Source organism: Bombina bombina, chromosome 8 (genome assembly GCF_027579735.1).
Source record: "Bombina bombina isolate aBomBom1 chromosome 8, aBomBom1.pri, whole genome shotgun sequence".
NCBI classification, from domain to species: domain Eukaryota; kingdom Metazoa; phylum Chordata; class Amphibia; order Anura; family Bombinatoridae; genus Bombina; species Bombina bombina.
The window spans coordinates 238,446,895-238,461,374 of record NC_069506.1 but is presented as its reverse complement, the minus strand read 5'-3'; the positions used below and the strand labels follow the sequence as shown (position 1 = coordinate 238,461,374).

Genomic DNA, 14,480 nt, shown 5'->3' with positions numbered 1-14,480 from the left:
AGCTTTTATTTTAGTACTGGCAGACTTTCTGCCAGTACTTAAGATGGCGGGGACAATTGTGGGGTGGGGGAGGGAAGAGAGCTGTTTGGGAGGGATCAGGGGGTCTGATGTTTCAGGTGGGAGGCTGAGCTCTACTCTAAATGTGATATTAACCCTGCAAGCTCCCTACAAGCTACCTAATTAACCCCTTCACTGCTAGCTATAATACACGTGTGATGCGCAGCGGTATTTAGCGGCCTTCTAAATACCAAAAAGCAACGCCAAAGCCATATATGTCTGCTATTTCTGAACAAAGGGGATCCCAGAGAAGCATTTACAACCATTTGTGCCATAACTGCACAAGCTGTTTGTAAATGATTTCAGTGAGAAACCTAAAATTGTGAAAAATGTTACGTTTGTTTTAATTTGATCGCATTTGGCGGTGAAATGGTGGCATGAAATATACCAAAATGGGCCTAGATCAATACTTGGGGTTGTCTACTACACTACACTAAAGCTAAAATTACCCCAAAAAGCTCCCTACATGCTCCCTAATTAACCCCTTCACTGCTGGGCATAATACACGTGTGGTGCGCAGTGGCATTTAGTGGCATTCTAATTACCAAAAAGCAACACCAAAGCCATATAAGTCTGCTATTTCTGAACAAAGGGGATCCCAGAGAACAATTTACAACCATTTGTGCCATAATTGCACAAGCTGTTTGTAAATAATTTCAGTGAGAAACCTAAAGTTTGTGAAAAAATTTGTGAAAAAGTGAACAATTTTTTTTATTTGATCGCATTTGGCGGTGAAATGGTGGCATGAAATATACAAAAATGGGCCTAGATCAATATTTTGGGATGTCTACTAAAAAAAAATATATATATGTCAATAGATATTCAGAGATTCTTGAAAGATATTAGTGTTCTAATGTAACTAGCGCTAATTTTGAAAAAAAATGGTTTGGAAATAGCAAAGTGCTATTTGTATTTATTGCCCTATAACTTGCAAAAAAAGTAAAGAACTTGTAAACATTGGGTATTTCTAAACTCAGGACAAAATTTAGAAACTATTTAGCATGGGTGTTTTTTGGTGGTTGTAGATGTGTAACAGATTTTGGGGGTCAAAGTTAGAAAAAGTGTATTTTTTTTTCAATTTTTCCTCATATTTTATATTTTTTTATAGTAAATTATAAGATATGATGAAAATAATGGTATCTTTAGAAAGTCCATTTAATGGCGAGAAAAACGGTATATAATATGTGTGGGTACGGTAAATGAGTAAGAGGAAAATTACAGCTAAACACAAACACCGCAAAAATGTAAAAATAGCCTTGGTCCCAAACGGACAGAAAATGGAAAAGTGCTGTGGTCATTAAGGGGTTAATAATGTGGACTGTTCAGTCTTAAAGTGATTGTAAAGTTTAAGGAATTAAAACCCAGTATCTAAAAATACTCTTAAAAACAGGGACACTTTAATTGATTAAACTTTACAAACACGCTTTTTTAAAATACCTTTTTGTTACAGTAAAGAGACAACCACACCTCCACCCACATCGCCTTCTGTATTTTGCATATCAATGACGAATCTGGCTTTCTTTAATTATTGCATGCCCCTCGAGCTGGATGCCAATGGGGGCACTCAACGGTTGGAGGAAGCCGGATTCGTCATCGATCTGCAAAATACAGAAGGAAATGCGGCCAGAGGATCGTCTGTCTGTTTAGCTTAACGAAAAGGTAAGTATTTTTTTAAAAAAACATTTGTAAAGTTTAATGAATTAAAGTGCCCCAATTTTTTAGAATATTTTTACATTCTGGCCTTAGGATTAAAGGACATAATACAAAACACATGTCCGATTGATTGTTCAGCAATGTGCTAGATTTTAAGCACTGGGTGCTGATTTAAGGTCTGATAAATTGACAAAACTTTAGCTTTTTCCAAAACTCCATAAGAAAAATTGCATGGAAAAATAGATTTTGATGGCAGATAAGAGCCATAGGCCCAGCAAGTCTGCCTGATATTTCTAAAAGTATAAACTCATCTACTTCGAAGGAAAGCCTTATGCTTGTCCCAGGCATTCTTAAAGTCCCCCCAGTGTTTGTCATTACCACCACTTGTGGAAGCTTATTCCATGAGTCAATCACCCTTTCTGTAAAGAAGTGCTTCCTTAAATTACTCCTGAATCTACTACCCTTCAGCTTGAGATCATAACCTCTTGTTCTTGAATTTTTCTTTTTACTGGTTACTATTATAGTTTTATAAGCACAAAATGATATGGGCTAACAAAGAAGGATGCAACTAATTAATATTTCCAAAGACATTTTAATAAATCTTAAAGGGACAGTCAACTGTTTCTACGCATCTTCTGACTGCCCCTGATTTCATGACTTGCTTTTAAGCCAATTAGTGCTGTTGTTAGAATCTACGGGCGTCAGCACAATGTTATCTATATGACTCACAGGAACTGGATTCCCCTGATGTGAAAAGCAAATACAAAAGCATGTGATTATGGGGCTGTCTTTAGGAACTTAGAAACAGACCGAAATTTAGAGGTTTAAGTGGAACTGTGTGTGTGTGTATATATATATATATATATATATATATATAAACAACTGCATCCTACAGGCACAAGATTGTTTTGTATAGTGTACTGTAAATGATTTTTGTGTATAAAAGCTATTCAGTGGATCCTATATATACAATATTTTCATAGCTCCCTTATGACTTATGTTAGTAAGACGTGCATTGTGTATTTGTGTAGGACAATCCTGTCTTATAGAATGATACACTTCGAATTCCATTTATTCTGATAGCCCCCAAATAACTATACATATGAGATGTTTTTAAGTAAATTTAAGTGAAATGTGGTAAAAAAAAGAAAAAGGGGAGGAGACAGATACAAACATTTGACCAAGAAATCACTTTTTTAGGATTTTTAGATTAGGGACCAGGTATCCGCAGGGTATTCATTTTGAGTGGGACATTTCTTACTTCATAGGTTAATTCATGCTATTTGATAAAGTGTTTTATGCTGATATATTCATGTTCAATTTTTTGGACTTGAATTACAGTAACAATGACAAACAATACAAATCACTACAAATATGACAAATAATCATCAGTTAAGTTAAAAGAAATGATGCCAAATACATCAAAGAATACTTAAACAATTATTGCATTTTATTCTTTAGTATTCAGGACATGTATAATTGTAATAATTGATATTTTTATTAGCAATACTGATAATGTATTTTTCTGTGTATCATACCACCTTTAAATTTTCTAGGGGTGGCTATGGTTATATTGATTGGCTAAGCTTACTTTATATATGGGGAGGTGAGGATATAACACTAACCTATGATTAAGCGATAGTATCGCATGAAACGCATCAGGGGGTCACTCCATGTATTCCTGCTTGCCTGTGGACTTTTAACAATATTTAAATAAAATTAGTTTTTTTTAACAATTTTACCCTAAGAGTTCAGAAATTCTGTTTCCCCCCAATACAGACAAAAGTCTGTTTTGTAAAGTGTTATTTTATTATTGTGTATAAAAGCTACTTAGTGGATCCAATATATACAATATTTTAATAGCTCCCTTATGACGTATGTTAGTAAGACGTGCATTGTCTATTTGTATAGGGCAATCCAGTCTTATAGAATAATAAACTTCAAATTTTATTTATTCTGATAGCCCCAAATAACTATACATATGAGATTTTTTTTAGGTGTTTTTAGTTAAATTCAGGTGAAATGGGATTCTTGATCAGAGAGAGTTCTGGACTTCCCATGACTGTCACTATGTTTTCCAGGTTCCTCACTAAAAGCTCTTTCAAAAGCAGAAAGAAGTGATCTCCTTAATGATTCTTTAAAGTCTCTACCTAAAAACACATAAAGGAACGGGTTCAGACAACTGTTGAAGTATGCAAGGCTTGTAGCTAAAGGACTTCCTATCAGGACAGCAGTTCTTAGCTCTTGGCTTTCCCAGTGATGCATAACAACCTCCAAAACAGAGAAGACATGATATGGAAACCAGCAGAGGAAGAACACTGCAACTACAGCAGCCATGACTCTAAAAGGTCTACTGGACCAGGCTAGATGGCTTCTTCTTAACTTCAGTGCCATTAAGGAGTAGAAAACAACAATAAGTCCAAATGGGAGAAGGAATCCACATAAAAAGCGAACAGAAATCATAATCTGGTGTCTTGTAGATCTGATAGCTATAACTTCATCATCTTCAAAGTCATCTGAGAAGGCATAATTGTTGTAACAATGAGTTACATTGCTGTAATTGTCTTTATCAGTATCCCTAAAGGCTAAGTAAGGAGAGCAGAGTATAAAGGCTGTGATCCAGATGAATACAGCTACTATGGACGCAAGTCTTGGTGTCCTGTGGTTCTGAGACCACACAGGTCTCACCACAGAGATACAACGATCAGCACTGATAACTGTAAGTAGGAAAACACTAGCAAACAAGTTAAGGAATGCAATGGTGCTGTTAAACTTGCACAACAGGGTTCCAAAGGGCCAGTGAAAGTCAAGAGCAGTATAGGTAATGCTTAAGGGCAAGAAAAATGTAAATATAAAATCAGCAATTGCAAGGTTAAGGAACCACACAGTGTTTACTGTCCTTTTCATCCGGAAGCCAGCAATCCAGATAACTAAACCATTCCCAATTGTCCCAAGCAAAAATGCTATACTGTAAATTGTAATTGAAAGAAGATGTAATGTGTTTTCAAGATCAGATGGCATATCATCCAGTATCAAATCCTCATCTTCATCCTCCCATGGAAATGAAGGGGATATTGTTGAATAGGAAGGGGGAGTGGAGCCCTCCATTTGATGGAATCCTGAAAAACACAATGAAGCATTCTTTGTTCATGATTGCTAAAAAGAGAAAATGGACTGAAGTCATCCTCGTAGACTATTATGCGTTGTTAACTAGTACAGAACTAGCTTTTGTCAAGTGCATCAAATTAAAAAAAGAAGAAAAAAAGTAAGCTAAAGATAGTAAATAAATGAGCTAGATATTTGGAAGCCAAAAAGATAGAAAAGTATATGTGCAGACAGAGTGAGCTCACATAACATACAATCTAAAATGAACACGGACAAACCAAATATCTTAATGCCAGACATTCTAAATTATACTACTACTGACTTGTAATTAACACTTACATCTGCAACTGCTGCGATCCAGGAAGCAAAATATCCTTATGTGAATTCATGTGAGCAAAAAACAATACAAGATTAAATGATTTGGCATTTGCCTTCATTAACTCTCATTCAAAGCTTTTGTTTTTACATTGAAATTTTGTTATGTATGTATGTATATATATTATATATTATAATAATAATAATAAAATAAATACCATTTTAGAATAATATAGAGACAATATATACTGTGTATATATATATATATGTATGTATGTATATGTATATATATATATATATTATAATAATAATAAAATAAATACCATTTTAGAATAATATAGAGACAATATATACTGTGTATATATATATATATATATGTATGTATATTAGAATTATAATATATACGAATAATAATAAAATAATTATTATTTTAGAATAATATATATATATATATATACACAAACGTTTTATACTTTATAAATACATGTATATTAGCTATTGCTGAAATATCAGTTATACAACTGCATAACAATACAATTTCCATATCCCATTTTCCTGCTCTAGTTCTGCTTTATAACGTGATGGGCACAGTCTAGCTGTACATATGACCCCTGCTAGTGTGTCTCTACAAATCCCTTTAGCACTGTATACACTTAAATACCTGCAGTTCACTGAAGACCCTCAGATGACTCCTCTCCTTGAATTTGCTGTTGCTTCTCTTTGATACAAAATTCCAAAACTGAGCGAATCCTGTGTCTGAGTCACAGTACAGTAACTCTTCCCACTGTAACCCTTTCCCTGCTAATGAGATGCTTTGCTTTTGTTGTTATGATCAGTTCGGGGGATAAGTTTGAGCACAAGGAACCTGGCGAATCATGTTATGTTTATATTCTCAAATATACATGTGTTCTAAAATATATATATTTATATTCTAAAGTGTATATATATTTATATTCTAAAGTGTATATATATTTATATTCTAAAGTGTATATATATTTATATTCTAAAGTGTATATATATTTATATTCTAAAGTGTATATATATTTATATTCTAAAGTGTATATATATTTATATTCTAAAGTGTATATATATTCTCTTTTTTATTGAGGAAATAAACAAATTAACATCCAATCAACATTACAAAACAACTCATTTTCCAGTTAAAGATAAATTTGACAGTTAAAAATAAGTTAAACTAAACACTTGTTTTTTTTTTTTTCAAAATAACATTTTATTAGTCAGGAGGTAATGTAAAACAAAAAAAACACTTAGTGTAACATTAAGAACTTGCAAAATCCTCTTTAGGCTGTGTCTTTATGTATTCCATAGATAAAATAACTTAATAATCGAAAATACAATGCAATAAACTCTCCCTTTTGTTAACAGAAAAATAAAACCATAACAATAAAATCAAAGTGAAATATATCTGTTTGGTGAATTTAAGGCTGAGGTGTGGGGAATAAACATCTTCTTGACATTTTCTTGACAGGTAATATTTTATTCAATCACTAGTAGTAATTTTTTCATAAAATTCTGAGCAGCTTAAAGGCAAATTTATTTTACCATCAAAAGACCCCTTACTGTAGCTTCCAACATTTGACCCCTCTCTTCTGACCATAAATTATTAATTATAGAAAACACTCGTATAACTGGTGCAGAAGTACCAGGAAGACAAAGAATGTATTCTACTACAGCATTAAGATTTTGTACCAATATGTTTTTTTCTTTGCAATGAACAGAAAAATCTTTCCACATTTCTTCATAATTAAAATTTTGTGTTGGCCAAACTTCTTCCCTAGAAGCCCAAAAGATCTTAACAATAACCACCTCATCAAATAATTGATCAATGTTTATTGCTTGCTTGCCTATCTTTGTATTGATCGTAACTGCAGACTCCTCAACAGTTGGCCAAGATATGTCTCCAGAATTTAACCAAAGTCCTCTGACTGTCCAAAGCTTTCCTTCCATAGATCTAGGTATGAAAGAAATCTTTCAAAAAATATTTCAAATTCTCCCTTCACTTTTTCAATGTTACCACAATTTTCTTCAAGTTTTCTCAGCAAAGCCTTTGCTCCTTGAGGTATAAATTCACACTGTTTCCGTTCATTTAAATTTGTAATTAGTCTTTGCATTTCTAGTGTGACATCTGCTGCACTGGCATTGTTCTTCTCCATGACCAAAATCACTTTGTTGAAAAGGCTAAGTTGCCCATGTACAAACCATAAATATATTTCACCACAATCATTGTCAAAGAATTGTTTTATCAATTCTTGGCAGTGTTCTTCAGAAAAAAATAAGATTTCAAGCCCTCAAAAATGTAAAGAATTCTTTCAACCGCTGGCAGCATTGACAAAAATCTGGTATTATCATGTTGTAATAGTTTTTTGTATTCCACTCCGACAAAGTCACAAAATTCCTTTAAATGAGTTACACGAACTGTGTATATGTGAAAATATTTAATTTTTTACAATAAGTGCTTCAATATCAATTGGTAATACGTCAACAGCTGTTTGGAGACAGTTGTGCACAATGTGTGCACCACAGTCAATGCCAACAAGGTCCCTTGCTAGTTTGGCTTTTAATTGGCTAAAAACATTGTTCTTACCTTTTCATTTTTTTACACCGCCAAAATGTGTGTTACAATTGTCTCCACAAAATCCAACAACTTTTTTGTTTAACCCGTATTTGTCAATAAACAAGAATAAGGCATCAGTCAAGATTTCAGCCATCTCACCAGGAACAGTTTGCATATCTAAAAATTTGACTTGTACCCCTTGACCAGGTATATAGTATCGAATCATGAAAGGTATCATTTTAACATCTTTCCTGATTGAAGCATCCATAGAAATTGTGACAAAATTTGCCACTGCTAGTTCTACAGTAAGTTCAGATTTGGCCATTGGTGCAATAACATTCAAAATTACTGCTTCACATTTTGTTTGTGCAAGATGAAATTTTGGCTCAAAGAATTTTGAGACCAACTTTGATGAGCAGTCGGATGTCTTGAAACTTAAGTCATGGGAATCTGTGTGAAAAGCAATGGTAGCTTCTTTAGCGGCAACGAGAAGTTCCAATTTGGTTGTTTCTGAGCTTTTAAAGAAAAATATCTACTCGTGATGATGTGGCAACTGAGGCAACACTAACCTTGTGTTTTTGAGATTGCAAATATTTTTTAATATCAGACCTCCCTCCGTGCGTCACTGAGAACACCGCAAGACAATGATCACATTTTACCCTGTTCAAAGAAAGCTTTTTTAAAAAAGGGTAAGCCTGTTCTAGTTCTTTGGTAAATGTGCATGCTCTTTTCGGCATTTAGAAATTGAAAACTACAAATATCAAAATTTTTTCCAAAGTAAAGTTCAAAATTATGTGAAAGTCAACAGTCTCTTGCACATGAGCTTTGACCACTGTGCAAAGTCTTAATTGTTTCCCCTCAGCACCTCGGCTTAAGTAGAGCTGTAGGATACCTGAGGCTTCGATAAGCAAGCACTCCTTTAGAAAAGAAAAGTTAGTGAGTTGTGAGCAAAGTTCAAATGAAAGACAATTAAATGATGATGACCCCAGCAGCACAATTATATTAACACAATTATTGATGATGACCCCAGCAGCACAATTATATTAACATAATTAATGATGATGACCCCAGCAGCACAATTAAATTAACATAATTAATGATGGTAATATAATTAATGTATGGTAATACATTAATTATGGTAATATAATTGTGCTGCTGGGGTCATCATCATTAATTATGTTAATTTAATTGTGCTGCTGGGGTCATCATCATTAATTATGGTAATATAATTGTGCTGCTGGGGTCATCATCATTAATTATGTTAATTTAATTATGCTGCTGGGGTCATCATGATTAATTATGTTAATTTAATTGTGCTGCTGGGGTCATCATGATTAATTATGCTAATTTAATTTTGCTGCTGGGGTCATCATTAATTATGTTAATTTAATTTTGCTGCTGGGGTCATCATCATTAATTATGTTAATATAATTGTCCTGCTGGGCATCATTAATTATCTTTATTTAATTGTGCTGCTGGGGTCATCATCATTAATTATATTAATATAATTGTCCTGCTGGGCATAATTAATTATGTTAATATAATTCTGCTGCTGGGGTCATCAATCCATAATTTAATGATGAGTTGAACCCAGCAGCACAATTATGTTGACATAATTAATTACATTAATTAATTTAATGATGATGACCCCAGCAGCACAATTATATTAACATAATTAATGATATGATGACCCCAGTAGCACAATTATATTAACATAATTAATGATGATGACCCCCCCCCCCCAGCAGCACAATTATATTAACATAATTAATTACATTAATTATGGTAATATAAGTGTGCTGCTGGGGTCATCATCATTAATTATGTTAATTTAATTGTGTTTCTGGGGTCACCATGATTAATTATGTTAATTAAATTGTGCTGCTGGGGGTCATCATCATTAATTATGTTAATATAATTGTTCTGCTGGGCATCATTAAATGTGTTAATATAATTGTGCTGCTGGGGGTCATTAATCATCATCATTAATTTAATGATGATGAGTTGACCCAGCAGCACAATTATATTGACATAATTAATGACCAGCAGCACAATTATTAGTTTACCATCCATAATAATTAATGATGATTGATGAGTGATCCCAGAAGCACAATTATTAATGGATGGAGATATCTAATAATATAAAATAAATAAAATAACACCACAACATAGCAGAGATAGCAGCCTAAGATATGTGGTAACGTATGAAAAAAGGAAAAGATCAAGTAATATTGTATGTAGTAAGTAACTCACACGTACTTATCAGCAAGAGCTGCAAGAAGATCTGCAAGAGTCAAGAAAATTGTGTTTTTTGTATTTGCTGTAACAACAGGCAGCCACAGTGTGCAGCCACACAATGCTTTCTCCTAAGTTGAAGGCGCCTAAACTAAACACTGAGTGTGAAGCAGAGGCATAGCACAAGTTATCAGAGTTGGCTTCTGCGACCTGTCTGTTGCAGGAATGTGGTGACGTCACGGTCGCACATTCCAAAGGGCAGCAGACAGCTGTAAAAGGCAGCGCATGCCGCATGCGCAACAAAGCTAAATTTACACATTTGTCGGTGTTCTATCGTTCCAGCTAATTCATCAAACTACGCTAGTCTGATGAATTCGCTGGAATGATTGATAGAACACCGGCGGCCGGGACAAAAATGAAAAATGGGTGGGACACTGGGACAGGGGGTCAAAACAGGGACAATTCCGGTAAAAACGGGACTTATGGTAAGCCTATCTACAGTATATGGCCCACATAAACTAGCACTGTATAGCTGTTGTGCAAGATTTAAAAAGCACTGAGACAAGGGGCAGCCTGCTGGGGCTTAGAAACAGCAAACTAAGAAAAAATGTTGGGTTATGCAAAGCTGGGAAATATAAAGTTGTTATCTATCTGTTTTTATCTGTTGTGTGTGCAGTAAAAAAATGGAGTAGTAGAGATCTGGGATTATCCATCTCCATTTACAGTAGGTTTTCTGGGTTTTTATTTTTGTAGTCTTCAGGCTCTAATCCCAGGCACTAAGGTGTTGATTTGCTGACCATGCAGGTCATAAGGTTCATGGATGCTTTTGGCTGCCTAAGCTTACAGCTGCTGATTGTTTACTGTACCTCAATGCTTTATTTCCTGGTTCCTGATCATTCTACATCCAAATTCAAGAAAAGGGAGTTTGTACTGCTGACTTGCACATGGAGGGAGATAAGTGTTATTTATTTGTTTTGGCTGTGTCATTGTTTCGAAGGAGCTATTTTCTCAGAGTGTTTCCTTTTGCTCTTTCTGTGTGATACATAGATCCATGCATAAGAGCCTTTCCGCTATAGTAGTTCTTTGAACCTATTAGGATACACTGCTTTTCAGAAACCCCAAAATCATACTGGCCATACCCATGAGTTTTCTGATGGAACCTAGCCGTAGATCCTGGAGTATGAGAAAGTCTATATACTATGAGACATATTGTTAAAGGGATATGAGACCCAAACATTTTCTTTCAGGATTCAGATAGAGTATTCAATTTTACACAACTTTACAATTTACGTCTATTATAATTTGTTCTTTATTCTCTGGGTATCATTTGTTGAAAAGCAGGGACTTATGCTTAGGCGCTGGGCCATTTCTGAAGTATCCATTTGCAAGAACACTAGTTGGCCTCACTATTTCCTGCCATGTAGTGCTCCAGATGCCTTACTAGGTATCTCTTCAACACAGAATAACATGGGAAAAAGCTAATTTAATAATAGAAGTATATTGGAAACCTTTTTTAAATGGTAAACTCAGTCTGAATCATAACATATTTTTGGGGGGTTTCATACCCCTTTGAGCAACCACAACCATTTGAATGACCACATATTAAAGCCCCAAGCAATGCAGTCCTGAGCAGGGAGGGGAGGCCCCAAGCATTGCAGTCCTGTTTAGGGGGAGGGTAAGGGGGGCAAATATTCTGTCCCCCTGAAATGTTGCTCTTATAATTAAGCATAAGTATTCACTTGAGCCACCACTGATAATATTAGGTTGGGACATTTCTTGCATGTCCCAAATTCCTCAAAATGGCTTTGTGGTACCTTTGGTCATTATATTTGTACCAAAGCAACATTTTATAATAAAGGATAATAGTGTTTGGGAGGAAAGCTGTAGAGAGTTTGTAAAAGTAAGAGAATAAAATGTTTTTTTTAGGGGGGTACAAACTGATTATTATTTCCTAATATAAATAAATAAAATTATCATCCTATGTAAAATTTTACACAACAAGACAATTTAGGACCAGATTACTAGTGGAGCGCTATTCAGCGCTTTCGCTAGAGCGCTAATTGAGCTAAAAGTAAACTTTTTGCGAATGTCGGGTTGCGCTCGTATTATGAAAGTAAAAAGTTTGCGCTCTCGCTTTAACGTGACACGTGAAAACAGCTTACTTCTAGCACAATTAGAATAGATGACCTATTCCCCCATAGAAGTCAATAAAGAAAAAAAAAGGGGGATAAAAACACCCTACTTGCACGCTAACCCGAACCTATGTTCTCAAGGGCACTAACCCGACATGAAGCAATAAATATTTCACATTCCAATGTTCTTCACATAGAAGAATATATTATATTTATTAAAAATATATATATTTCTATAATATATCTGATGGTATGTTGGTACAATATATATGTATAGATATATACAGATATAGATATAGGAATATATATTTAGAAATACATAGAACATATTCGGCTATGTGCAGAACATTGGAATGTGAAAAATTTACAGAAAACTCACAGTTTAGCACTTTATTAAAAATGAATATTGCATAAATATGATTTTACATGTTTTCATTTACTTAACAGCAAAGGGTGCCAATGCACTTATTTTTATGTCTATATATGTGTATTTATATGTGTATATATGTCTGTAAATACATAAATACATATGTATACATATATATATAATGTGTATATATATTGATTTATAGATAGATATACATACATATACATATTTAGAGATGCACATATATGTATCTCTATGTTAAAGCCCTTTACCTGCCTTTTTTTTTAAGGATTTTAATTATTCATAATGTAATGTGTTTTTGATGTGTATTGTGACCCTTTTTTGTTTCACAAAACAGCTAACCACAGCTCTGAGTATGCGATAACACGATGAGCGTTAACTTGAATTGAGCTCAAGTGATCACTTTTACTTTCAACTCGTAATACAAGCACAATTTATCCTGTGCACAAGCATTTGCGAAAACCTGATATCGCTTGCACACAAATGTTTGCGCTCCACTCGTAATCTGACCATTACTTTTTTATTTATTCCTTTTAATCTTGTCTCCTACTTAAATTTCCCTGTTTTACACTCCAGCCAGAATCTTAAGAAACAGCATCCTCCTTTCAGTGGTCAAGATAAGTAGGATCAAGAAATACAGACTGCCCTGTAAGATAGTGATCTTTGGGCCCTGTGCACTGAAGAGTAGACAAATTGTTTTTCTTTTTTGAGTAATCATGTGAAAGAAAAACATAAATAGAAGATGTGCAGTTATTTTCTCAAATCACAGTTACTGGAAAACTTGTATCATGCCCATTTAGGACTAGATTACAAGTAGAGTGCTAACTATTGCTTGATTGCACTCCACTTTGTAATACCAGCAAACTATAATGTGCGCTGGTATAACAAGTCAATCACAATGCGAACACAAGCTTGCCTTTACGTTGCTAGGAAGTATTGTGTTAACAAGAGCAAGTTTCCATAAGCTCCTATGGGAGCCTCGTTCCGATGCCGTCAGAGACGGCATTAGAACCTCACGCGGCGAAGGGAATAAGTAAAGCAGAGATGGGCAGCATTTTTTAAATATATACGTATATGAATATGTATATTAGCAATCTTTGCTTCCCTGTTTCCCATAGACTTTGGGTACGATGGGAGGTTGGATGTTCAACACACATTTGAACTCAGTTGTTAATTCAATATTAAGTGACCAGGCAGCCCCATTTCCAGCTGTAGGCACGGACAGGAAATGCCAACCCCTTAGGAATTAAAATAATGACCTTTATTATGTCATTACAGATGTTTGGAGCCCAGAGGCTTCTAATCATGTCTGACATGATTAAGGGCCTCTGAGCTTGAAATGTTACCTATTTTTACTCTGACCCTAATTAAATGATAAAGGTCATTATTTTAATTACTGTGGCTGGACTTGCAGTTCCATATATGTTACTAAATTGTGAGTTACCTGAGGTTACTGTACTTTGTAGCTAATTGTTTATCAATGGCAGGTCACAACTCACCATCTTGTTATTATGCTCAGTAACTTGGTTATACTTTTAGCTACAGTACAGTCAATTATGGATTCAGACATAGCTCATTTTGTATTCATGGTTATCTTGGATTTCATTATAAACACTTTTGTCTCACTGTTACAACTAGTTCAAGTAAGTGTTAATAGTTTAGTTGGGATTTTATTGCAATTGGAATTATTTTTATAGGTTCTGCTTCCGTTCAGGGAACTTTCTACAAATATGTATTTCTATTAATAGGTTCAGCTCAAGTTACACTAGTTTGGATGGAATAATGTTTGTCTTATCAAGCTTATGCTCTTTTGTGATCAAATATTTTTACAGCTGCCAGCATTCCCTAAAAGCTATGTTCTACCATTGCTGCATGTTGGACTTACAAATAAGACTTTTCTTTTTGCTATGTTAATGTTTTTCAACCATTATTTTCTGCTTTTACCAAAGATGAAAAAATTAGAAATTTTGATGAGTCGAGAGATGCAGTATGGAATTGCCTCTGGTTTGATGTAATGTGT

The 14,480-nt window shown here is 34.4% G+C and overlaps 1 protein-coding gene across 1 annotated transcript; it reads right to left on the bottom strand.

Moving 5' to 3' along the window:
* Positions 1–3,139: 3,139 nt before the first annotated feature.
* On the bottom strand, positions 3,140–4,818 carry LOC128638146 (chemerin-like receptor 1). Its single transcript, XM_053690009.1, has one exon. The coding sequence runs from the start codon at positions 4,816–4,818 to the stop codon at positions 3,724–3,726; it is 1,095 nt and encodes a 364-aa protein (XP_053545984.1). The 3' UTR covers positions 3,140–3,723.
* Between the last annotated feature and the right edge of the window lie 9,662 nt (positions 4,819–14,480).